We start from the raw sequence: 27,262 nt of genomic DNA on the forward strand, positions 1-27,262 counted from the left end.
CTCAGGGGTCCAAGATTATCTTCTGTGTCTGTGTTAATTGGTTTCCCTTTTCTTTGTTGAAGAGGGTCTGTGCAATCCTTCTGCCTAGTCCGCCATCTTCGCTTTCAATCCTGAGTTTAAATCTTAAATAAAACTTTTTATTCTTAGGACCCTTTGCCACTCTTGTAATTTCTTGAGGGTTCCCTGATAACTTCTGTTTCTGTGGGTTGTACCTACTGACATTTACTGTATTAGGAATTAAAACCAAGGAATTTAAACATTATTAATTAATTTTTTTAAAATCATTACATGTTAACATAAATATTTTATGAAAAATAACTGTTGCTGTTGTTGTTATGTGCCGTCGAGTCGGCCCCTACTCATAGCGACCCCTCCCTTATGGTTTCAAAAAAAAAATCAGTAAGTTGATTGACATTTGTTTACTTTTAATTTTCACAAATCTCTTTACTATTTGACTCAAGAGAAGGCAGCTAGATTCTCACATCTACTTCTGCATTCAATCTATTATGATATGTTGAAGCACATAAAGAAAATCCATCTTTACATAGATAGTTATTGAAAAAAGGAAGAGCTCACAGACCTCTTTGTGGGTCTCAGGAAACCCAAAGGACCACTTCTAGAACTACTGGTTTAAAGAGATAATTTACCAGGGTGTTTGATAAGTTTTAAATGAAAAATTTTCTTTAGTTGAAAATTTGAGTAAACTGTGGGGGATGTTCCTTATGAACAGACTAACAAATTATGAAACCTTATATAAACTGTCTTCTGGTTTTTTTTTTTTGTTTGTTTTATTTTTATGCACTTTCTGTTCGTGCACACTCACTTAGTGTATTGAATTGATATAACAAAGTCCAAAGCAATGACTGTGACATTATAAAAGTTCATAAGACAACTTGGTCTACCCTGTTACATTATTTAATTTTTTCTTCAGTTCAGGGAATGGCAAACTTTCCCTGTAAAGGGTGAGATAGTCCATGTTTGAGGTGAAGTGTTGTGAACTATATGGTCTCTATGTCAGCTACATGACTCTGCCCTTGTAATGCAAAAGCAACCACAGACAATACATAAAATAGCATGCTTGTATGTATATGAAGTGGAGAGTGCACCTAAGAACAGGTATAGAGTTGGCCGAAAGTGGTCCAATAACTTTATGTGTATGATCTGAATTCCCAGGTGTATAATGGGGCTGACAAGGGTCAAGGTTGTAGTCACTGCTTGGTCACAGCCAGCTACCCAGAGGGATCGAGTAGTTGAGCCTGTGGGCTAGGGACTATAGTCACAAAAGACATGAAGCTCAATTAGCATAACATACTACACAAATCATTGTTCCACCTTCTACTGTGGCTAGTAGCGACTGAGATCTTAAAAGCTTTCAAGCTGCCATCTAGATGCAACAATGGGTTTCTCCTCATCCAGAGCCAAGAAGAATGAAGAAAACCAAAAATTCATGGAAACAACTAGTCCTAGTGACTAGTACACCCATCTGATCTGCAGCCTATACAACTATGAGACCAGAAGTATGCTCGGCTACTACTGTCAACCACTTGGAAGAGAATCTTTGTAGGAGATCCTGGATAGACAGGGAGAACAATGTGGAACAAAACTCAAAATGATTTGGAAAAAAAAAAAAGCGGGGAACAGGTTTGCTGGCCTGAGGGAGCCTGGTGGAACCACTGAGACTATGGCCCCTAGCTGCCCTTCAGGTCTGGAATTGAATGCACACCTGTGGCTTCCAGCCAAACTATAGACAGGCATATCAGTTGAACATTTACCTGAGGTAGATACACTCCTTGGAGAGAATAAGCATAAGAGAAAGAAGGGCTGCTCAGGCACAGGGAGACAGCTCAGGGTGTAGAAGTGCATGGAGAGAAGGACACAGGGAAGAGGTAACTATGGGGAAGAAGTGGGAGGGAAGATGTTGCATTATGCTAAATTGTGGTCAATGTCATGAGACAAAGTGTATGTGAACTGCTGTATGGAAAGTGTATTTGCGCTGTAAATTTCCACCCAAATCACAATAAAAAAAAAAAATAATAACATGCTTGTGTTCTAATAACACTGTATTTACAAAATAGGTGATGGGCTGTATTTTGTAGTTGGGTCCTAGTTTGTTGAGTCCTTCTCTAGTTATACATCAGAGTTAGAACCTTAAAACTTTTTTTTCCCTAAGTCTTTGATCTTGACTATTAAAAAATGAAGTTATTGACATTCAAGAGAAAAAAAAAAACTCATCATAGTTGAGTTCCTTCTTTTTTTATTTCATTACATGCCTGCAGTAGTCAGTTTCCAGTAGTATTAGCTGCAGGATGTCTAATGAATCTGGAACAGTTCTCCAGAAGAATGGCCAAGCATGGTGAAGTTTGAAGTGTAGAACTTTTTTTTTTTCCATAACATTTTATTTTTTATTATGATTTATTTGAAGCTTTGTAGAGTAAATCAGTTTCCTGTTCAGCAATTCATACACATTTTGTTTCATGCCATTGATTGCAATCCCCATAATGTAACATCACTCTTCTCACTTCCTCCCTGTGTTTCCTGTTTCCATTCTTCCTTCTTTCCTATCACTTCCTGCCTTCTGAACTTTGTCCTTGAGTAAATGCTGCCCTTTTGATCTGGTTGTTCTAAGGAGCACCTACTTCCCTGGTGTTATTGTTTACCTTATAGACCTGTCTGTTATTTGGCTGAAAGTTGAGCCATGGGGCTGAGTTCATTTCCAGGCCTGAAGGATGAATAAGGACCATAGTCTCAGGGGTTCCACCAGTCTCTCTCTGACCAGTGAGGCTGGCCATTTTTATGATTTTGAGTTTTTTCCGACATTTTTCTCCTACTCTATTCCTGACCTTCTAATGTGATCCCTTACAGAGTGGTTGGTAGTGGTAGCTGTGAACCATCTAGTTTTTCTGGTCTCACCGTCATGGGTGCTGGGGTTCACATAGTCTTTTAATCATTTGAACTAATTATTTCCATGCATCTTTGATTTTCTTTACACTTCTTTGTTCTGAACAGGGAAAGGTCAATAGTTGTGTCTTAGATGGCAGCTCAGAAGCTTTTAAGACCCTAGTAGCTACTCACCAAAATAGAATGTACAACATTTTTTCTGTGGAATATGTTGTGCCAGTTGACCATGGTGTCCTCTGAGACTATGGTCCTGCGCTCCCATTGAACTGCAGCATGTTCATTTCTAGAACTAAAGATGATGAACAATAAAATGGCTTGATTTTTTAAGTTTTAATCCTTTCCTGAAAGTTAGTTTCCAAGGAAAGCCAGTTTACAAGTTTCTCCTTAGATGGTTTAATAATTTTGAAACACAGTCCAATATTCCCCAAATCTAAGACAAACAGACATATTATAATTTTCTTCTTCTCGTAGGTAGTTGTGCTCTGAAATCTCAAGTATGGTCTGTTTTTTGAAGATAACTTTCATGTTGTCCCCTTTCCTTACAGAAATATAAAGAATATGAGAAAGATGTTGCCATAGAAGAAATCGATGGTCTCCAACTTGTAAAAAAACTGGCAAAGAACATGGAAGAGATGTTTCACAAAAAGTCTGAAGCAGTTCGGGTAAGTTTTGACTTTTAAGACACAAAGGTAGCTTCAGGGAATTGGCATTGATGAAGCCAAAATATGCTAAAGAGTTTTAGAATCATTGAGAATCCAATTCTCAAAGAATGAAAATTGACTCAGCTATTTTGTAAACACTTTTGTTTCTTCATCTGGATAAGCAGTTACCAGAAGCATGATTGTCCACGTATTGTGCAGGTGTTAGTTTTTGTCTTATGCCCTCAATGGTGTAACTGATTGTATAGTTGCCAAGTGTGGGCCTAGGCTAGGTACTGTGTTCACTAATTACCAAAACTGTGAAAAGGCATATTATAGTTAGACTAAGCAACTATGAAAATTTTCGAGTTGAAAACCTCGATGTGGAAAATGATGTCTAGATGAAGTTGGAAATTTTCCTTGCCTTTATTGGAACATCCTTGAAACTGTAAATTGTTTTGACTGGTAAGAGTTCCCTGAAGTATCAAAGCACCAGCAGGACAAATGGAACTCTGGTGCATATGTGTATCATGCTGGATTTCCTAGGTGGCTTCTGACATTATTGACCTTGTTGCCAAGTAAATGGGATGTTTTATCTTCATGATTTAGGACATGTGAATGTTGCAACATCCTATCTTAATGGTATACAGGAAGTCCTCAGTTTACACACATTTCAATTTGGACAAACCATACTTACAGCCATGCTTGTGTGTGTGTGTGTGTGTGTGTGCATGCACGCGCATGCGTTTTGTTGTTAGGATTATGTACTACCACCACTTTTCTGTCAATTTCTCATACTGTGGTGGCTTGGGTTTTGCTGTGAAGCTGGAGGCTATGCCACCATATTTCAAATACCAGCAGGGTCACCCATGGTGGACAGGTTTCAGCAGAGCTTCCAGACAAAGAGACTCGGAAGAAAGAAGGAGCCATCCACTTCTCAAAGAATTGGCCAGTGAATACGTTATGAATAGCAGTGAAACACTGTCTGATATATTACTGGAAAACTTTATGAATAGCCCTGAAACATTGTCTGATAAAGTGCCAGAAGATTAGCTCCTCAGGTCACTCAAAATACCAGTGTGGAAGAGCTGCCTCCTCATGGTAGAGTTCACTGTAATGACATAGATGAAGTAAAGCTTTTGGGACCTCTATTTGCTGATGGGGCATGACTCAAAATGGAAAGAAATAGCTGCAAATATCCATTAATAATTGGAATGTGGAATGCATGAAGTATGAGTGTAGGAAAATTGGAAGTCATGAAAAATGAAATGGAACATATAAAGATCAATATCCCAGGCTTTAGTGAGCTGAAATGGATGATTTTTGGCTGTTCTGAATCAGACAATTATGTAATCTTCTATGTCAGGAATGAGAGATTAAAGAGGAGTGGCATCACATTCATCATCACAAAGAATGTTTCAAGATCTACCCTGAAGTGCAGTGCTGCCAGCAATAGGATAATATCTATATGCTTACAGGGAAGACCAGTTACTACTACTGTTATTCAAACTTACGAACACACCACTAAAGCCAAAGACGAGGAAATTGAAGATTTTTACCAATTTTTGCAACTTTAAATTGGCCAAATGTGCAATCAAGATGTATTGATTATTACTGGTGATTGGAATGTAAAACATGGAAACAAAGAAGAATCACCTGTAGGTGGAAAATAAGGCTTTGGTGATAGAATGATGCTGGAGATTGCATGACAGAATTTTGCAGCACCAGTGACTTATTCATTGCAAATGCCTTTTCTCAACAACATAAACAGCATCTATACATGAGTATCTCACCATCTGGAATACACAGGAATAATATTGACTATATATATAAGGAGCTCTGGTAGCATAGTGGCTAAAGCACTTGACTGCTAACCAGAAGGCTGGCGATTCAAACACACTGGCCACTCCTTGGAAGGAAGGTTGGGCAATCCTACTTCCGTAGTGATACTGCCTTGGAAACCCAAGGAGGGGTCGCTATGAGTCGGGGCCGACTCCACGGCACATAACAACAACAACAACAACATATCTGTGGAAAGAGGCAAGGATGAAACTTAATATCTCCAGCCAAAACAAGGCCAGGAGTTAACTGTGGAATAGACCATCAATTGCTCAAATGCAAGTTCAAGTTGAAGCTGAAGACAATTAAAAAAAGTCCTTGAGAGTGAAAATGTGACCTTGATTATATCCCACCTGAATTTAGAAACCATCTGAAGAATAGATTTCATGCATTGAACACCAATGACCGAAAGCCACATGAGTTGTGGGATGACATCAAGAATATCATATATGAAGAAAGTAAAGGGACATTAAAAAGACAGGAAAGGAAGAAAAAGACCAAAACAGATATCAGAAAAGACTCTGAAACTTGCTCTTGAATGGAGAGTAGGTAAAGCAAATGGAATAAATGACAAGATAAAGGAACTGAACAGAAGATTTCAAAGAGCAGCTCAAGAAAACAAAATAAATTATTATCATGAAATGTTCAAGGACCTGGAGTTAGAAAAACAAGAGGGGAGAACACACTCAACATTTCTCAAGCTGAAAAGAACTGAAGGAAAAATTCAAACTCTAGTTATAATATTCATATATTCTATGGGCAAAATATTGAATGATATAGGAAGCATCAAAAGAAGATGGAATGAATATACATTCACTGTACGAAAAAGAATTAGTCAACGTTCATGTATTTCAGGAGATGGAATGTCATCAATAACCAATGGTATTGAATGAAGAAATTAAAGCTGTGCTGAAGGAATTTGTGAAAAACAAGGCTTCAGGAATTGATGGGATACCCATTGAGATGTTTCAACCAATAGTTGCAATACTTGAGGTGCTTACTTGTCTATGCCACTACCTGGCCAACTGACTGAAAAACCAAAAACAAAACCAAACTCACTGCCATCGAGTTGGTTCTAACTTGTAGCGACCCCTCCTTGGGTTTCTGAGGGAGTATCTCTAGTATCTCTAAGGAAGTAGATTGCCCAGTCTTCCTTCTGAGGAGTGGCTGGTGGGTTTGAACTGCTAGCCTTCTGGTTAGCAGTCAAATGCCTTAGGCACTACATCACTATTCCAAAGAAAGGTGATCCAACAGAATGTGGAAATTTCCAAATAATATTATTAATATCAGATGCAAGTAAAATTTTGTTGAAGATAATTCAAAACTGGTTGCGGCAGTACCTCAACAGGGAACTGCCAGAAATCCAAGTCAGATTCAGAAGGGGACGTGGAACTACAAATATCATTGTGATGTATGATGGATCTTGGCTGCAAGCAAAGAATACCAGAAAGATGTTTACTTCTATTTTATCGACTATGCAAAAGCATTTGACTGTGTGGATCATAACAAATTTGTGGATAACGTTGAGAAAACTGAGAATTCCAGAACACTTAATTATGCTCATGAGGAGCCTGTAAATAGACCAGGAAGCTGTTGTTACTACAGAAGAAGGGAATACTGCATGGTTTAAAATCAGGAAGGAACATATAATGTCGCAGCACATAATTTGCTGATGTTATCATTCTTATGGCAACCTCAAAGACAAAGATCAGATTTGTAAAGATACTGATATTAAAAGGCAATAATAATGAAAACTTAAAAACCCCCAATAAAATGAGGTATTTTGTTTACATCAGAACTTACATCAGAACAGAATTGTTAGAACAGAACCCTGTTGTAAGTCCAGGACTGACTCTACTGACACAACATTACGGAAAAGCGATCTGAATAGTCCTTTGTTTTTAATGTGATTTGCTTACTTGATAATTTTATTATCACTTTTTTTTTATAAAAGACAATTTCCCACTTTAGCTTCTCTACTGTTCAGTTGACCAAACAGAATTTCTGCAATTTATTTCTGCTTTAGACCCAGTAATCCCACTCATTTGCTTGCTTTCAAACATTTTTATATTAGTTTCAATCAGGGAAGGAGGGATTGTAGTTTTGTAAATAAGAGCATGAATTTGACCTGGTTCTGCTGCCTGCCTTTGTCATCTTTGCTAAAACATTTCATCTCTGCGAGCCTGGGTTTCCTTCTTTCACATATAGAGAGTGTGAGGGTCAAATTAAGTTAGCATTTTGTGTCACTTAGCATGACCCTGCTCATATACAGTGCTCAGTGATTGGTAGCTGCTGCTACCACTATTATTATTAATTTAAATAAAATGAGACTTCTTGGTGGAAACTCTGAAGTGTTTTACATGAAAAAACAAAGAAAACAAAACACGTTTGCCTGCCACTGAGATACTCTGTCTGCCAGCACTGGGAGATATATGATATCCCCTGGAGTGTCCTAATATCCCTAAAAAAGCAAATGGTCTTACTTACAGATATGGCAGCATGGTAGCCATTCAAATTCTGACAGACACAACCAAACAGTAACCAAAAAACAAACAGTAACCAAAAAAAGGCCCACTGTAGTTATTATTGTTTATTTATGAAATGAACATCCCTTTTTGATGGAACTTTTAGAATGTATTATCAAAAAGTATCAAGCAGAGAAAAAAATTACCTGAAAAATCTCACCAGCTACTTGGATTCTTGGAAACCGTGGCTTGCATTCTTGTATGTTTCCTTCTTTTCTGTTTTTTTATCTTTGCATGTCTATATATGTACCTGAGTGTGTTTTTCTTTTTTCAAGTTTGCAATTGTATTGCTGGACTCATTTATACCATTGTAGTGTGAACATTTCTGTCACTGTATTTTGTGATTTTCTTAAAATGCTGCATGATACTCCAATCTGTGTATGTCATAATTGATTTAGTTTTTCTTCTGTATTTGGACATTTAAGTCATTTGTAATTTTTGATACAGATAATACTTCAGTGACTCTTCTTGTATGTTAGCGATAGAGCAACTGACTGAGCACCTTCACTGTGTGAGGTGCTCCTCTAAGGGTTTTACTTATACTATGCTCACTGAGCTCTGGTAGCATAGTGCCTAGGGCACTTGACTGCTAACCCAGAAGGCTGGTGGTTCAAACCCACCAGCCACTCCTCAGAAGGAAGATTGGGCAATCTACTTCTCTAGTGATACCACCTTGGAAACACAAGGAGGGGTCGCTGTGCATCGGGTCCGACTTAAGGGCACATAAAAACAACAACAACATGCTCACTGAAGGAGTCCTGGTGGTGCGGTGGGTAAGTGTTTGGCTGCTAAACAGAGAGCTGGCAGTATGAAGCCACCAGCTGCTACTGAGAAGAAGATGGGGCAGTCTGGTTTGGTAAAGATTCACTGCCCTGGAAACCCTATGGGTCTGTTCTACTCTGTCTTATAGGGTCTCTGTGAGTAGGAATCAACTTGATGGCAATGAGGTTGGGTTTCTTTTTTTTTTTTTTCCAAACAAGTCCACAAGAGCCATCAATGATAATGTACATAAAGAAAACAAAAATGTCATTATTAAAGAGACAGGAAAGAAAGAAAAGGCCAAAATGGATATCAGAAGAGATTCTGAAACTTGGTCTTGAATGTAGAGTAGCTAAAGTGAATGGAAGAATTGATGAAGTAAAAGAGTTGAATAGAACATTTCAAAGGGCAGCTCAAGAAGACAGAGTACGGTAATGAAATGTACAAATACCTGGAGTTAGAAAAACAAAAAGGAAGAACATACTTGACATTTCTTAAGCTGAAAGAACTGAAGAAAAAAATTGAAGCATCAACATGTGGTGTTGAAGGACTACTTGATGGGAAAAATATTGAATGATGCAGGAAGCATTAAAAGAAGATAGAAGGAATACATAGAGTCATTGTACCAAAAAGAATTGATTAACCTTCAGCCATTTCAGGAGATAGCGTGTCATCAAGAACTGATGATATTTAAGAGAGTTTAAGCTATACTGAAGGCATTGACAAAAAAAAAAAAAAAAACAAGTTTCCAGGAATTTGTTGAATACCCATTGAAATATTTCAACAAGTAGATCCAGCTTATCTAAGCCAAGAAATTTGGAAGACAGCTACCTGGACAATTGACTGGAAGAGATCCACAATCACGCCCATTCCAAAGAAAGGTGATCCAATAGAATGTGGAAATTACTGAATAGTTTCATTAATATCACATGCAAGTAAAATTTGCTAAAAGTAGTTTAAAAACAGTTGCAGTAGTACATCCACAAGGAACTGCCAGAAATTCAACCTTGTTTCATAAGCAGATGTAGAATGAGGGATATCATTGCTGATATCAGATGGTTGTTGGCTGAAAACAGAGAATACCAGAAAGATGTTTGCCTGTGTTTTATTGACTATACAAAGGCAGTCAAGTGTGTGGATCATAACAAATTATAGATAACATTTCAAAGAATGGAATTTGAGACCATTTAATTGAGCTCATGTAGGACCTATACATAGATCAAGAGGCAGTTGTTGCAACTGAACAAGGAGATACTGTGTTGTTTAACATCAGGAGAGGTGTGTGTCAGCATTATATCCTTTCACCATACTTATTCAATCTCTATACTGAGGAAATAATCCAAGAAATTGGACTATATGAAGAAGAATACAGCATCAGGATTAGAGGAAGACTCGTTAATAGCCTGTGATATGCAGATGGTGTAACTTTGTTTGCTGAGAGCCAAGAGGACTTGAGCACTTACTGATAAAGATCAAAGATGACAGCCTTCGGTATGGATTACAACTCAACATAAGGAAAACAAAAATTGCTACAAATGGACCAATAACCAACATCATGATAAAGGGAGAAAAGTTTGAAGTTGTCAAGGATTTAATTTTATTTGGGCTCACAATCAGTGCCCATGGAAACAGCAATACAGAAATCAAATGATGTATTACATTGTGAAGTTCCACTGCAAAAGACCTTTTTTAAGTGTTAAAGAACAAAGATGTCCCTTTGAGGACTAAGGTGCATCTGACCCAAGCTATGATATTTTCAATTGCCTCATAAGAAAGCCAAAGTGGGGCAGTGAATAAGGAAGACCAAAGAATAATTGATGCCTTTGAATTATGGTGTTGACAAAGAATATTGAATATACCCTGGACTGCCAGAAAAATGGACAGATCTATCTTGGAAGAAGCGTAGCCAGAATGCTTCTTAGAAGTGAGGATGGCAAAACTTTGTCTCATGTAGTCTGGACACGTTATCAGGAGAAGGACATAGTATTTGAAAAAGTAGAGGGTGAATGAAAAAGAGGAAGACCCTCAATGAGATGGATTGACACAGTGCTTGCAATAGTGAGCTCAAATACAGCAACGATTGTAAGGAGTCAGATCTGATGCAGCAGCTCCAAACCACATGTATACACACACACACACACACACACACACACACACACAGAATCCTAGTAATAACATTGCCAATTTGAAAAGGGAAAATTATATTTTCTATTTGCCTTTTGTTGTGAATCACAGAATATTTGAATAGAAAGGGACTATAAATATCCTGATGTTCTACTCTGTAATCGATAGAAAAAAAAGCCCCATGGTCTCTGGAAATCAGAGAGCTAGTTCACTGTGCCAGAGTTACATAGAAGCCCCCGGTAGCAACAGAACCTGAACCTCATCTTCCCGTCTTTTAGAACCAGTGGGTCTGGAGGATCTCCTGTCTCCCTGTGCAAACACTCTCCTTCTGTTCTCAAACGATTGATCACTCCAAGGCGTGTATCTTCCTGATGTAAATATTCACCCCATATGCCTGTCTATTTTTTTGACTGGAAGCTACAGGAGTGAGTTCAGTTCCAGACCTGAAGGGTAACTAGTGGCCATAGTCTCACCAGGCTCTATTAGATCAGCAAACCTGGTCTTTTCTTTTTTTTTTTAATGATTTTGAGTTTTGTTCCACATTGTTCTGCTACTCCATCTAGGATCTCTTGTACCAGTCGCCCTCTGAGTGGTTGACAATGGTAGCCAGGTACCTTCTAGTTCTTCTGGTCTCATGGTTATATAGGTTGAGGATTGCATGGTCTAACAGTGCCTTGGACTAATTATTCCCATACATCTTTGGTTTTCTTCATTCTTCTTTGCTCTGGATGAGGAAAGATTCATCGTTGCTAAATGGCTGCTCGCAAGCTTTTAAGACCCCAGTTGTTACCAAAGTAAGAAGTAGAACAGTATTTTTGTGTAGTATGTTATGCCATTGAGCTTGATGTCCCCTGTGACCACAGTTCCGAGCCTGCAGGTCTAACTACTCACTCCTTCCGGGTAGCTGGCTGTGCCAAGAAGCCACCACAAACTTGCCTTGTCAACTCTACCATACACCTGGACATTCTTACAGCTCGTACAGTTATGCAGGTCATTAGGTTTAAGGCACACCCTACAATGTTATGGCCTAATTTACTTAACAAAGAAAACCCTATTCCTAGTGGGATGATATCCACAGGTATAACAACAATGCAACCACTGCCATGGAGTTGGATCTGACTCACAGCGACCCCTAACTTTACCAAGCATGATATCCTTTGGGTCTCCGAGGTGGTATCACTACGGAAGTAGATTGTCACCCTTCCTTCGAGGAGTGGCTGATGGGTTTGAACTGCCAGCCTTCTGGTTAGCAGTCAAATGTCTTAGGCACTGCGCCACCAGAACTCCTTCCATAGGTATGGGATTAGGAGTCTAACACGCATTTTGGTGGGGTGGGGGGGGTACAATTCATTCTAACAACTTCAGTGCCTCTGTGTGTATCTGTGTATGCCCAGTAAACAGTAGGTGGTCAGTAAATGCTGTTACTGCATGTTAAGGAGTGTTTCACAGTTTGGATATTTCACAGTGAGGTAGCACCTGCGTAATGACAAGACAAAGCACGAAGTCAGTTTAGCATCTTTGAACTGTGTTTGTATTTTGTATCTTTGCATTGCCTAATTTTGAAACCTTTTTTGCTGTAAGTTAGTAAGGTCAAAGGTAATGACCTGCTTGATACAGTTGGTGTGTTTCAGAAGAGAAAAATAAAAGTTGTTTTATTTGAATTGAAATGTTTTTTATTATTGAAATGTTTTATTTAATAAAATAAAATTTTATTTGAATTGAAATGTTCCCAGAAAAAAGGCAGCCAGGATTCTTTGAAGTGTGTATTTTATGTATTTTAAAATAGATATATGAGGCCCTTTGTAAGCACATTGAATGCCATAAAATCTGTATTTACTGGTCCAGTGATATGTGGATCTCCTTCCCCTACCCAGATATTAAAGCAGAAAAGTGGGTTTGTATGTCAAGTTGACGTCTGGTCTAGAGGCAGTTTCATTGTTGAGGATCAGCCTGGTTCCCGTTGTGAACTGCAGGGCTCTGCTGACAACAGTCAGAAACAATGTGGCCTTTGCAATAATATGGAGTAGACACTGTGAGGTCTTCTGGATGCTGGTGTGTTTGAGGCCAGGGGAGCAGTGAGTGTGACTCTTTTCTCACAGTCATGACACTTTTTCTTGAATTGGTCAGGTTGCTTTTTGCCCATGGTGTTTGTGAGCATTCAGAATAAAGATCTCCAATCCTTCTGGTTGCCCCTGGGTTTGCATTGACGCCATTGTTTGGGGTATACGCTAGAATGCTCTGCTGGGAATTGGGACCTTTCCTTTCTCATGCCATCCTTGGAGCAGCAAGCCCTCTTCTTAAATAACCTAGGAATCACAGAAAGTCCTATTTTCTCCTCTCCATATGTCTGAAGTAAATGCAAAACTTAAATTGGACTGCCTGTTATATAATCTCAAGTGGCCCAAGAGAGGAATGGGTTTTAGAGTTTGCTTGTGTCACTGTGATGCCACAACATGGGACTCTTCCATTTCTAAGCCCTATCCCTACTCCCAGCAATTTGAGCCAGGTCAAAGGTGGTAGTGCCTTCCCAAGTAGGGACAGACAGGGTTCCCTCCTGCCAGTGACTGATTTAGAACCAAGTGCTCATCAGTGGTGGGGGTTAGAAGGCAATCAAGAAAAAAAAGAAAGAAAAAAAATACATGTATATATATCTATACATACACTCTGTGTGTGTGTGTGTATGTGTATGTGTATACCCCCACTGCCACTGAGTAGATTCTGACTCACAGCAACCCTATAGGACAGAGTAGAACTGCCCATAGAGAAATCTTTATGGGAACAAACTGCCTCATTTTTTCTCCCATATAGCAGCTGGTAGGTTCGAACTGCTGGCCTTTTGGTTTGCAGCCAAATGCCTTAACCACTACACCACTAGAGCTCTTGTGTGTGTGTGAATACATTTATATACAAACAAAACTGGTTCATGAACAACACTGATTATTAAAATTTCCATTGATGTATGTAAAATATGAGACATGTTTGTCTTTAAAAACGAGACAGGCAATGGCAGTTCAGAAGAAGTCAATAACAACACCTTTCATGTCTGAAGGTATGTTCGGTTAGTGCTAGAAAAAATAATGGAGTACTGCAGTAACCCAGTCCTTTAACATAGCTGGTCATCTCTTAGCTGTTAAACAATGTTGATCTTTTCCTCTGTCTCTTCTGGCTTGATTTCATCATTTTCCCCATCACTTTTCCCAGTGATTAGTTGAATCAGAGTGATTTTATCATACTCATTCCCCTATTTGAATTACTCTCCACTCTGCAATTATCCTATCACAGAAAGTCCTATTTTCTCCCCGTCAGATGTCTGAAGTAAATGTGAAACCTAAAGTGGCCTGCCCATTACATAACCTCTGTCATCTGATTGGTAATAGACTATGTGTAACTTCTTCCCCACCTCCATTCTACCAGATTACAAATAACCTTAGCTTCAATAATTGCCACTCATATAACAGTGTTACCATCATGATGGTATTTGTTAACTAATATTTACTAGCACTTTTTATGCCATTAGTGATTTAAATAATTTTTTCCAAATCCACATTCTGAAGCTAGCTGTAGAACGTTTTAACATAAAGCCAAATTGGCTTCTAGGCAGCTAGACCCCTGTTTGATTCTGTGCCTAATGAGAGTGCCCCAAGGAATCATCTTCTCAGGTTTTTGTTCAGATATATTCATGCTACTAAGCCCTCAGTTAATGTTATCAAGAAATTTGTCATATTTTAGGCCCCTATATATGGACAAGAAATGGAATCAGTTTGCTTTTAGTTCATTAGCATCTCAAGGGAGATAATCCACATTTTGGATGTGGACGAAGTGCAGTACATCGATCCTCTGACAACTGTTCCCCAGATGGGTTGTTCTTAAGTGGCACCTGGAAATGCTTGCATCTGTGTCACAAGTCAGAGCTCTTCTGGGAAATGGATGGGAGATGATGACACAGCGTCTTGTTCTCCAGAGTTGCTGATGTTGAGACATTTTCCTTGATTTGAAGGCAAGGAGAAGGCAAAACATGTACATTCCCTGGTATTGGTGATATGGGCAGCCTTTCCTTTGTCTTTAAAATCTAAACCTCCATCAGGAGTAACAGGAGTCCTGGGGGGGCAGGATGTCCAAATGGTTAAGCTCTTGGCTCCTAACCAGAAGGTTAGTATTTCAGACCTGTCCAGAGGCACCTCAGGAGACAGGCCTGGTGATCTTCTGAGAAACCAGCCATTGAAAACTCCATAGAGCACAGGTCCCCTCTGATAGCATGGGCTCACCATGAGTGAGAGTTGACTTGATAACAACTGTTTTTTTTTTTTTTTTTTTAGTTCCTGCAGCAGCACAAACACTAAACAGCTGGAAGGATCATTTGAGGCTCCAGGGGATTCTAAGCAGTTACAGCCAAAAGTACAGTTAGAGGAGAATCTGTAGGTAACAACAGCATTTCTGATTAGGAAGATGTCCTTTTAAGGCAGATTCCAGCACCCCCAGGGATAGGTAATGATCCTGGGAGTTTGGTATAATCCATATGACTAAGAAGATTAGCATAACCTGAAAAGAAAGAAAAAAATAGAACAGGAGATGGCAACAGGGCTTTGGAATGTTGAATAATTATATACTAGTGTTCTTAGCATATATATATATATATACTAGTGTTCTTAGCAGGAGCTCTGGTAGCATAGTGGCTAAGGCACTTGACTGCTAACCAGAAGGCTGGCGGTTCAAAGCCACCAGCAACTACTCGGAAGGAAGATGGGGCAATCTACTTCCGTAGTGATACTGCCTCGGAAATCCAAGGAGGGGTTGCTATGAGTCGGGTCCGACTTGACGGCACATAACAACAACAACAACAGTGTTCTTAGCAGGACTTCCTAAGGGTGAATTCCCCACATTAGTTTCTGCCTTTGGTTGCCTCTCTGTCATCATACTGATTTGGGCCAGAGTTGTAATCTCCGCCTCTCTTCCCGGGTTTTAGCACCAGGCACTACCCACCCAACTCTCACTTCTATTTCAGTCTAGACTTCCACAAACTTAATCACGTTTCACAGAGACAGGGTTATTCAACGTTTTATCTGTTTTGGTGGCCTATGAGGCAGATCCCAAACAGGCAAAAATTTAAGTAGTTTATCTGCTGTTCAAATTTATTTCTCCCTAAAATAATTAGTTAGAGGTGTCACAAAGAACAAACTCCATTGGAGACTGGGAAGAGACATGGAAGGCCAGTTGCAGCTCAACCCACTGAGTGGAGAACCTGTTGTTTTTAGACCGTGGATAAAATATCAAATACATGTTGAAAGCACTCTGAAGCTCAGATCTGTAAATAAACTTAATCCTGTTTCACTTATTTTCTGATTTATATTGATAAGATGATAAATCAGGCATTCTTTTACTTCATAAAAGGAGGTATCCTGGCTTCTTGGGAAAAGCTAAAAGAGAGTAGATTTTACATTAAGTTTTTTCCCCTTCCTATAGCTACCTGCCGTTCGTTGCAGAACTGATTCCCATTATAGCTGTGCTGTGGAAAGTAATTGCTGTTGTACAGTAATTCAATTTCAGTGCATTCATGCATCAGTTCACCAATTGGGGTTTATCTGAAGAAACCGGGGACTTGAAAGCTTTTTATCGAGAAATTCCACATGCAGCAAGACGTTTTTCCTGGTAACGAATATCAGTATTTGCATTTAATAAACATTTACCTTCTCAGAAAAATGGATTTTTTCCCTCTGCAGAAGAGATTTATGCCAATTTTCCAAAAAGCTGGAGGGTACTATTAAAGCCACTTTTTCTAGCTGTTTTTGCCTGGTGCTTATCTGCATATGTTTGGCTAGAAAGCACATCTTAGGTTTTCATGTAAATATACACTAAGGCGTGAGAAGCAGAATGCACCCAAGTAAAGCAGCTCTCTACCATAAGTGTAAGTGATAGAGGGGATTAACACCTATAGGAACTATATGAATACATTTGGTTTGAACAAATCGTCTGTGTCTGTAGACATGAAAATTGTTGACCTTGTGGACTTTCAAAAGGGGACCTATTAAGTTAGAAATGAAATCAACCATTTTATTCCTAAACTTGCAAATTAAAGAAAAGGTCTTAAGAAAGAACAGATTCTCCCTATGTAAAATGAGTCCTTAATTCATAAGGATGCATTAGATATGAAGTCCAAAATTAAGTTGTAGAGTCTCAGGAGCTGAACATAGCATTCTATTGCTGGGATTGCTTATGGTTCTTAGGCAGTAGGTGCTGCTGTGGGGAGCTCTGGTAGCGTAGTGCCTAAGGCACTGGACTGCTAACCAGAAGGCTGGCGGTTCACACCCACCAGCCACTCCTCGGAAGGAAAATGGGGCAATCTACTTCCATAGTGATACTGCCTCGGAAACCTAAGGAGGGTCACTATGAGTCGGATCCAATTCGATGGCAGTGGGTTTGGTTTTGGTTTTTGTATGTTCATTTCTGATCTCATCTAAAAAATTCAAAAATGGTTCCTTGAAAGAGTGATAAATTTGTTACTGAAGAAATAATATATTTCGAAGTGATAGATGAAAAGGAAGAGACTTATTTTTAAGGTTGATGTGTCTTGTGGGGGAGCTCTTGTGGTATGATGGTTAAGCACTTGGCTGCTAATCAAAAGATCAGTGGTTTGAACACACCAGCTGCTCCACAGGAGAAGGATGAGATAGTCCACTTCCATAAAGATGTACAACTTTATGGACACATGGAAACCATATGGTTTCCAAACCCTACTTTATCTTATAGGTTACTATTAGTTGGAATTGACTCGATGGCAGTGGGTTTTGGTTTTGGTATCTTATGGCCTACTTACTTGCTTTTTTGGGGGTGGGGGAGGGGCAAATTGGATTGCAAAATTCTCTATATGCATGTTCATGGGTAAGAAAATTTGGAGCAGAAACTTCAAATCAGAGCAAACTTAAAAAATAGCAGCAATCTGGATTCGCCAATTTTCATGAATCCAGTAACCTGGATTAACCATCATTGGTTAATGATTGAGGGCAAAACCACATGGAAGTGCTTGGTCTTCATGAGTTGCACCCTAAACTGGGTTGAGATTTCCCACCTACATTGTAAGTCAGCATTTGCCTGTGTCATGGTGAAGATTTTCTTCTGTGAAGAGAAGAAAGAAGCTTGGGACGTTTTGTGTGTACCATTTCACCTCTTGCCTCCTCAGGCTCTTTGTTTTCCATCAGCCTTGTATACTTAATGTTGAGTTCACTAAACTGTATCCTGGCTTCCCTATCTATTCTGGTGATGTCGGCCTGTAGAAAGATCTCTTATAGCTAGACCACTGTGCCAAATCCTCACCAACCCATGGTCTTTGTCCATTTCACAAATACTTGACTAAAAACTCTTGATTTTTAGACTTTTATGGAAGACTAACTTTTGGGTTTTTTGTGTACTTCACTATAGTGGGTTGAATGGTGACCTCCAAAATATATGTCCATGTCCTAATCCTTGAGACCAGTGAATGTTACCTTATTTTGAAATATGTGTAATTAAGTTGAGAATCTTGAGTTGAGGAGAGAACATCCTGGATTATCCAAGGTGGCCCTAAATTCAATGACAAGTGTCACTATAAGAGAAAAGCAGAGGGAAATTTGAGACAGACAGGAAAAGACACACAGAGGAGAAGGTGATGTGAAGACAGAGGCAGAGATTGGAGTGATGTGGCTGCAAACCAAGGAACACCATAAGTTAAGAAGGAGGCATCGCTGAGTTCTCATTCAGAGTCTGGAGAGAGTGCAGTCCTACCCACACCTTGATTTCAGACTTCTGACCTCCAGTACTGTGAGTAATTTGTGATAGCAGTCCCTGGAAACTAATACTCTCACCGTGTTTGCTTTTTATGGTTTTTGTTTTGTGTTTACTGATTTTGTGAGTAATACATGCTCATTGTTTCTTTCTTTTTTTTTTAAAAAAAAGAAAAAATATGCAGAAAAGAAAAGTGAAAGAAAGTATCATGGCACCAAGAGGTTCTAAGAGGTACTTAAAACTTTTCAGTACCTTTTATTTTTTAAACATCTTAGTTTCTATTTTAACATTTTTTTTCTACTTATGCATAGATAAGTAGAAACACTTTTATAACATTGGATCATTCTTTGGCATAACTAGCTTTTAGTTTTTTTTTTTTTTAATTTTATAACATCTTTGTAGTTGCCTTTCTATATCAGTGAGTATCTATTCCTATCCTTTTTTATGACTGTATAGTAGTTTGCTTTCTGGATGTTCCAATTAAGCATATCTTTCTTGGTGAATGAACATCTGCATCATAGCCAGTGTTTCACTACTGTTAGCAAAAATATGATAACCTCCCTTGCATACAAACTTTTGTCCACTCGTTTGATGCGTGTATTAGGATGTATTCTTAGAAGTGAAATCAAGGCTTTTGACTTATCTTGCCAAATGGGCCTCCAGATAGCACCTATCTGCTTATGTTCTTCACTGCATGCTTAGAGGGGTGCCATTATCCCCTTTCTTCTCTAACATTGATTCATAATAGACTTGTGGTCTTTGTCAGTCTTATGGGCAAAAAAGTACCATCTTATATTTTATTTTTTTAAATATTTCCTTTTTGCCACAGTGGGTCTCTTCTGGCTCCTCACTTGCCTTACACCAGGGTTTGAGACAAATTGCATAGTATCACAGCACGTGGGTTTAAGTGAAGAGCAGTGTCACAACAGAGGAGAAGGCCCAGGGAATGATCTTCATGATCTCACAGCAAGATGTGCTGGACCCAAGAACTTTGTTGGACACACCTGAAGGTTCAGAGCCCTACATGCCCTTTCCCTGTCCCTTCCTAGAGTGGGAATGTCAAACACCATCTGCACAGCCTTGTCAGGAAGAATGAACTGATTAGTTCCAAGCTGGGCTTGGCATGCAAGATGGTTGGAGAAGTTGTTTGGGAACAGCAGTGACACAATGCCTGGGGAGTGTGGCACCCTGTGGTGTCTCAGATCCCTCACTGTGAGAGAAATCCACTAGTCCCAAGGGGGAATGAGGTTGATACAGCCCTTCCCATTAGGAAAGGGCCCTATTCCCAGCTGACTCTAATACTAGTACCCAGACTGAACACGAGGGCCATTTTTGTTTACTTTTTCTCACGTTGTCTTTGCTAATCCTGTCACACAATCTATTTATGTGTTTGTTGGCTATTTTTTCTTCCTCTTTTATTTATTTATTTCTTTTGTTAACTGGCTGTTAATACCCTTCCCAACCCACCAGCCACTCCTCGGAAGGAAGATTGGGCAATCTTACTTCTGTAGTGATACTGCCTTGGAAACCTGAGGAGGGGTTGCTATGAGTTGAATCCAACTTGACAACAATGAGTTTGATTTTTTGGTTTGGTTTATTGTTTATATTTTAGTGTTTGTTTTCTTTGTCCTGGCATGTTCCCAATTCTAACTCTAGTGCCTATCACAATGTCTGAACCTACAGCTAAGTGCTTAATAAATATTTGTTGATTGACTAATAGACCTTACTCTTAGAATCAGGATAACTTGAAGTCATTGTGATGTGAGCAACACCTCTTCCCTTTGGCCAGAGAACTCTTGAGTAGGGAAGGGGAAAGAAAAAAAGAAAACATTTCTCCTTCTCAAGCTAACTACAGAGATGCTGGAGGTCTGATAGGTTTTCCAAAACCCTTCATTGATTACTTCAAGTAAATGAGACATCTGCATGCCACTCCAAGTCACACTTAGTCTCTAGTTTTCTGCTTCAGCACAATCTTTCCCCTTAAGGACCTCCTCCAAGAACTAGGTGAATGGAGGAGTTGAAATGGGCAGAAATCAGGCCAACTGCTCTGAGTGGAAATACAAGGTTAATGGATTTCTAAATAAAGAATGCTTCCTTTTTCTCCCTTCCCTTTTCCTTCCTTCTTGTCTTTTTTTTTTTTTTTTTTAATAATAGGAGGTTCTTTAAAATATTTTTTATTTGTGTTTCTATGAATGATAGAAACTGACTGGAACTGGCTAAGAAAGACTTTTGATTATTACAGAAGGGAAGGAAGAGGAAGTTAAAGTCAACAGTGGGAGGGAAGTTAACAGGATAATTTATGGACTTCATTGGTGTTCTTCTCTGTGCCTCACTTGAGAAATCACTTTTGTCTTAATCTTCACGCTGGAACTAGAGTGAGAATTGTGCCTCCCTGCTTGTCAGTTTTGTCTCTCCATTTGGCAAGTGGTAGATATGGGCAGTTCATTGCCCCCAAGAAGTGGAAGAAGCTGATGTTACAAGCAGGTTCAAGAGGGTTTCCATAAATTTGGGAGTGGTGGCTCCCTTGGGATGTTATAAAGGAGACATCTGGAGAGATACTGAGAGTATTTGCCAGACTCTCTCACTGTTGGGGTGTAGGGGTATCCCAGTGGTTGAATGGCTAGGTCTGAGCACCTGTCTAAAGCCCCCACCCCTGCCATCATTTTCTATCATAACATCCTGCTTATTTCCTTATGAAACATATTAAAAGTTGTACATGTTCTGTTTATCTCAGTGTTGACTTGTTTATTGCTTGACTCCCCACTGGAATGCTAGTGTCTTGAGGGCAGGGACCGTGATTGCCTTGTCCACCATTATATCCTAAGTATTTGTGAATGAATGAACCCACCACACTGGGAATGATGACATCACAGGAGTAAGCACCCTAGGCTGAGGGAGACTGCCTGGTCACCAGCGCCATGGGCTGGGTAAGGTCCCAGGCATTATGTGTGTGTTTGTGGCCCCACATGTCTCTCCATCCCCAATCATTCATCTTTTCTATGTCTCAAAAGTGACATTTGGATTTGGTTTATGTTGTACCATGAAAAAGAAAAAAATATTCCTTTTGAGTCTAAAATGAAGTGTCATTTAAAACCATATTTTCCATTTTTATTGTGTATTTTTATTCTCCATTTATGAAATCCAGTTTTGAAAGATTTCCTGTCACTTTGGTCAAGACTGAGTGGACCAAGTAGTCTAGAGAAGACAGCTAGTGGACACTGAGGCCTTGTGTGAAATTATAGGGCTGGTTCCTGCCTCTAGCCTAAGTAGTAATTATGCCCCATCAGGGAGCCCACACAGAGAGGAGACAGACTGGACCTGCTGTGCTCTCTGATGTCCTTGTCCGCCATCACTAGAAGAGCTAGGCATGTGTCTGCAGGTGGAAGATGTGTAGGACACACTAAGTCTGAACTAGTGGGTGAGGGAAGAGCCCAACACAACAGGATTATATGAAGCCGCTGGCTCAAGTTATGATTTTTTTAGAGCGTTGCATTGTTATTTCAAAACACCAGATCAGGTGGAAAAATAATACTACCTGTGGAGGGGAGAGAAATCTTAAAAGGTTTGTGGGTAGCAGGAAATTATGATGAATCACCAAAGTGTCACCATCCAAATGCGAGTAAAGCCATAATAATAATAATAACAATAATAGCAATAATAAGAAGACCATTGGCTTTTATTGTATGCAATATTATATAAATATTGTATAGATTACTGGCCACAAATTAAAGGTTTTCAGAAATATTTTGAATGCATATTTAATATGTTTAACCAAGGATGAGCTGGCAGCATCAGTTGTATTTTTTTGATCTTGAGTTTGTTCAGTTTCTCATATGGAGGTGAGGAGCAGTTGGTCTTGCAAACATAGTGAGATTATTTATGTTTTCTAAATTAGGTTATGAGGGGAAATGAAAAGGTACTCAGAAATTCATTGGCATTTCATCTGCACTGCATTCAGAGGAGGGATGACAGCCCTTGTGAGTAATCAGAGTCTTTGTTAAAAATCAGCTGGGATATCGTTTATTGCACATCCCAGGCTCTACTGGCTGCTTAAACAGACAATACATAATGCTTTGTAATATCAGGGACAACTGTGAATTTCTTTTTCTTGTGTGCTTTTTAATTAATTTTTTCTATGTTAGTTGGAGAGGAAAATCACACCCTTGGGAGTGTGCTTCCAGAGCCTACACCTCCCTGTGCACTCAGCAACTCCATGACATCTCATCAGGTTGTTTGACAAGCTTCATAGAGAGGAAATTCTCTGGGTGCCCCTTGAAGCCTGTGGTGGATGTTACAAAGTAGACTACTCAGCTAGGTCACAGTTCAGAGTTGCTTGTAGCATTCCAATAACATCCATTGAGAAGCAGTCCTCCTTGCCAGTGAAGTGTTTCTAAAAACTTCTGGCTGGGCAAAGATTCGAAGTCTTAGCATTTTCACCAAGAGGCAGGCAAATGGGACCAGCTGCTGAGAGATGATAGACATAGCCTAGGACAGGAGCACCATGATACTAGCCCTGGAGCTGTTGCCTACAGCAACCATTTGACCAAATAAATGACAGTCTCTGTTAGGACACCCATTGAGTCAGATAGCCTGTCTCTAAGAGAGCTTGCTCCAGAGGACTCAGGGGATCCCCTCCCTTGCTGTGAGCCTGTCACTGTAATCACTGTGGCCATGTGTATGCATGAGACTTGATGTGATCTACATGGGAAATGAGAGTGGGCTGCTGAGGCCAGATGTGGTAGAGATGATTCCACTCTAGGGAAGTGTGTTCTGCCTTCTCATTTGGCAAAAATGAACATAAGGTGGAATCAGAGGCTGTTCTCCTAAAGCTGTGTGTGCACGGGCAAGGGGAGGGGATAAGGTGGTAGGGGCATATGAGGGTAGGTGGGCAGTGATGCCTGAATGCTTACTTTCCTCAGTGGAGATAGGGAAGTAAAAGGGAGCAACTGGGTCAAAGAAGTAAACCTATGGCCCCCAGGGAAGTCCTGGCCACTGACATGTTTTACTTGGTCCATGTGAGCTTTAATATGAAAAAATAAATTACATTTAAAAATCTGAAGTAATGGTGTAGGAGCTCTGGTGGCATACTGCCTAAGCCATTTGGCTGCTAACCAGAAGGCTGGTGGTTCAAACCTACCAGCCACTCCTCAGAAAGAAGGTTGGGCAATCTACTTCCGTAGAGATACTGCCTCGGAAACCCAAGGAGGGGTTGCTGTGAGTCGGATCAGACTTGACAGCAGTGGGTGAGTGAGAATATAAAAGTTGCAGATTTAAACCCTGAAAAATGGGGAGGTGTAGCTATCCTGGGTTCCCATTCTCACATGTAACAATCAGCATGTACTGCTCAGTTGTTGATTTCTATGCAACTCTACAGTCTTTTTTTTTTTTTTTTTTTAAATTCTTATTGTGATTTGGGTGAACGTTTATAGAGCAAATTCATTTTCCATACAGCAGCTCACATATACTTGGTCTCATGACATTGGCTACAATTTCCCACGGTGCAACAGCTCTCTCCCCATAGTTATCTCTTCCCTGTGTCCTTTCCTCCCATGTACTTCTGCCCCCCGAGCTGTCTCGCTGTGCATACACAGCCCTTCTATTCTTCCACGATTGTTCTCCCCAAGGAGTGTATCTGCCTGATGTAAATGTTCAGCCCGTATTTCTATCTATTATCTGGCTGGAAGCCACAGGAGCAAGTTCAATTCCAGAGCTGAAGGGCAGCTTCTGAGAGGTTTCACAAAGCTCTCTCAGACCAGCAAACCTGGTCTTTTTTTTTTTAAAATGATTTTGAGTTTTGTCCCACATTGTTCTCCTGCTCTGTCCAGGATCTCCTACATAGATCCCTCTACGAGTGGATGACAGTGGTAGCCAGGCACCATCTAGTTCTTCTGGTCTTATGGTCATAGAGGCTCTATAGTAATTTTTGTTGCCACTCTGGCTCCAAGAGCACTGAGTTTGCAACCCCTGGATCAGTCAGGTCAGGACCATACCTTCTTTTAGGGAACACAGCAGGGTCTTTGCATGTATGAAGTTTGAAAACTCATGGGATACTAAAGTTTTAAAAATTCACACTACAGAAAGTAGAGCTAGAGTGGTTGTCATCGTTATTGTTGTCATACTTGCTATACTGTTAAGTGCTTCTTATTTCCCACGCACTAATCTGTGCTTTACTTACAATTTCTCATTTAAATGTTAAAATCCTGTGAAGTTGAAATGAGTACATTCTTGGCTGGGGATTAGGGAAAATGGTTCCCAGGGCATAGGGTAAGAAAGCATTATAAGAGATCATTGATTTTTTTAAACAAATAAGTTTGTGAACCACTTTGTTGTTGTTAGGTGCCATCAAGTCAGTTCCAACTCATAGCAACTTTTTGTCCAACAGGATGAAACACGGCCTGGCCTGCACCAGTCCCACAATTGTTGCTGTGCTTGTGCCCATTGTTGCAGCCACTGTGTCAATTCATTTCGTTGAGGTTCTTTGTCTTTTCCACTGGCCCTCTACTTTACTAAGCATGATATCCTTCTCTAGGGACTGGTCCCTCTTGGTAACATGGCCACAGTAGGAGAGATGAAGTCCCACCATCCTTGTTTCTAAGGAGCATTCTGGCTGTACTTCTTCCAAGAAAGATTTATTTGTTCTTGCAATCCATGGTATATTCAGTAGTCTTTGCCAACACTGTCATTCAAACACATCAATTCTTCTGTGGTCTTCCTTATTCATTGTCCTGTTTTCACTTGTGTGTGAGGTAGTTGAAAATGCTTTGGGTTGGGTCAGGTGCACTTTAGTTCTCAAAGAGACATCTTTGCTTTTTAGCCCTCGAACAAGGTCTTTTGCAGCAGATTTGTGCACCACTGAGTTGATCTATTTCTCAGGCTTTCACTACTCATAACATTTGGGATTTTAGCACTTGTGTTGAGCTCTTAGCCATGAGAAGTCTTGGTTATTTTGTTGTGCATTTTTTCCTAAACTCAAAGAATAATTGTTCCATGTAAAGAATTTCCAATCTGGATCTCTTTGAGAGATTCAGGACACAAAATCCAGAGTGATACCTCTCTCTCTCAAGCCCCCACCCAACCCAAGCACATACTTGCCTCTAGAATAATGACTGAGACAGTATCTCTCATGTGAAGAAAAGCATGAAAAATGCTCAAAGTGGCCACATTTGAATATGTAGCACTTATCTCTCTGTGCAGGCACCATATAGAAAAAATAATTAATCAAACTTCATTCCAGAAAAAAAGAGAGCATTAAGCTTTCATCAACAACAACATAAAGAGCTCACCATGTCGGGAATGGGACAATAAAGGAGTTATTTTAGCAGAATTAACAAGAAGAAATTAGCCCCATATATCCTTCCTTTTTATCACAGTGTGGTACATTTACATATTTTGAAATTTCACATTTGCATAGTCAATGATTTTAAATTAAATTCTTGCCTCTTTTCTCTGATGTTTGTCGTGTGTTTATCTTGCCTTAATAATGGAATTGCTAGCATTTAAAAAACAGTTATCTAATCTTTGGCATGACCTTGAAAACAAAACACTCAGTTACTCTTGCATTTCTTTTTTTGAACATTTTTATTGAGATAATTCACATAACATACAACTCACCCATTAAAAGTGTTTAATTCAGTGGTTTTTAGTATATCGATAAAGTTGTACAATCAGACCCGTAATCAATTTTAGAAGATTTTCATCACGCCAAGCAAAAAGCCTGTACTTATTAGCAGTCGCTCCCTGTTTTCCTCCAGGACCCTCCATCCCAGCCCTAGTCAACAACTGATCTACTTTCTGCCTCTGTAGATTTGCATACTTTGAATGTTCATATAAATGGAATCACACAATATATGGTCTTTTGTAAGTGACTTATTTGACTTGACACTTGTTTTTAAGGTTTATCTATATTGTATATATCAGTACTTCATTCTTTTTTATGGCCAAATAATATTCCATTGTGTGGACACTTTATTTATCTATTCATTAGTTGTGGACATGGGGTTTGTTTCTACTTTTTAGCTATTATGAATAATGCTGCTGTGAACATTTGTCCAGAAGCTTTTTTTGTGGACATAGATTTTCATTTCTCTTTGGTATATACTTAGGAATGGAATTGCTGGATCATATAATAACTCTTTGTTTTAACTTTTGAGAACTACCAGACTATTTTGTAAAAGAATTACACTATTTTACATTCCCATAGCATTGCATGAGGGTCCTAGTTTCACCACATCATTACTACCACTTGTTATTATCTTTTTTATTGTAGACATCCTAGTGAGTATGATGTCACATCTCATTTTGGTTTTGATTTGCATTTCTGTATTGGTTAGTGATATAAAGCACTGATTCATGTGCTTATTTGCTATTTGTATGTCTATCTTTAGATTTGTTTCCCATTTTATAACTGGGTTCCCACTACCATCGAATTGATCCTGACTCATAGCAATCCTATAGGACAGAGTTGAATTGTTCCACTGGGTCTCCAAAGCTGTAAATCTTTACTGAAGCAGTCTGCCTCATTTTTCTCCTATGGAGCAGCTGGTGGGTTTGAACTGCTGACCTTTTGGTTAGCAGCCCAATGCTTTAACCACAGTGCCACCAGAGTTCCACCATAACTAAATTATTTGTCTTTTACGACTGAGTTGTAAGAGTTCTTTATGTTGTTGTTTTTGTTATGTGCCATCTAGTTGGACCCAACTCATAGTGACCCCTCCTTGGGTTTCC

The 27,262-nt window shown here is 39.5% G+C and overlaps 1 protein-coding gene across 1 annotated transcript in view; it reads left to right on the top strand.

Moving 5' to 3' along the window:
- The window catches only part of CACNA2D3 (calcium voltage-gated channel auxiliary subunit alpha2delta 3), a 1,513,414-nt gene that overhangs the window by 297,242 nt on the left and 1,188,910 nt on the right, over positions 1-27,262 (top strand). Inside the window, exon 3 of the mRNA XM_007937248.2 lies at positions 3,444-3,560. Coding sequence (XP_007935439.1) covers positions 3,444-3,560 — 117 coding nt within the window. The remainder of the gene's footprint in view (positions 1-3,443; positions 3,561-27,262) is intronic.

The sequence above is a fragment of the Orycteropus afer genome, unplaced genomic scaffold (assembly GCF_000298275.1).
Source record: "Orycteropus afer afer isolate SDZICR_OR568_19922 unplaced genomic scaffold, OryAfe1.0 scaffold00041, whole genome shotgun sequence".
In the NCBI taxonomy this organism is placed as follows: Eukaryota; Metazoa; Chordata; class Mammalia; order Tubulidentata; family Orycteropodidae; genus Orycteropus; species Orycteropus afer.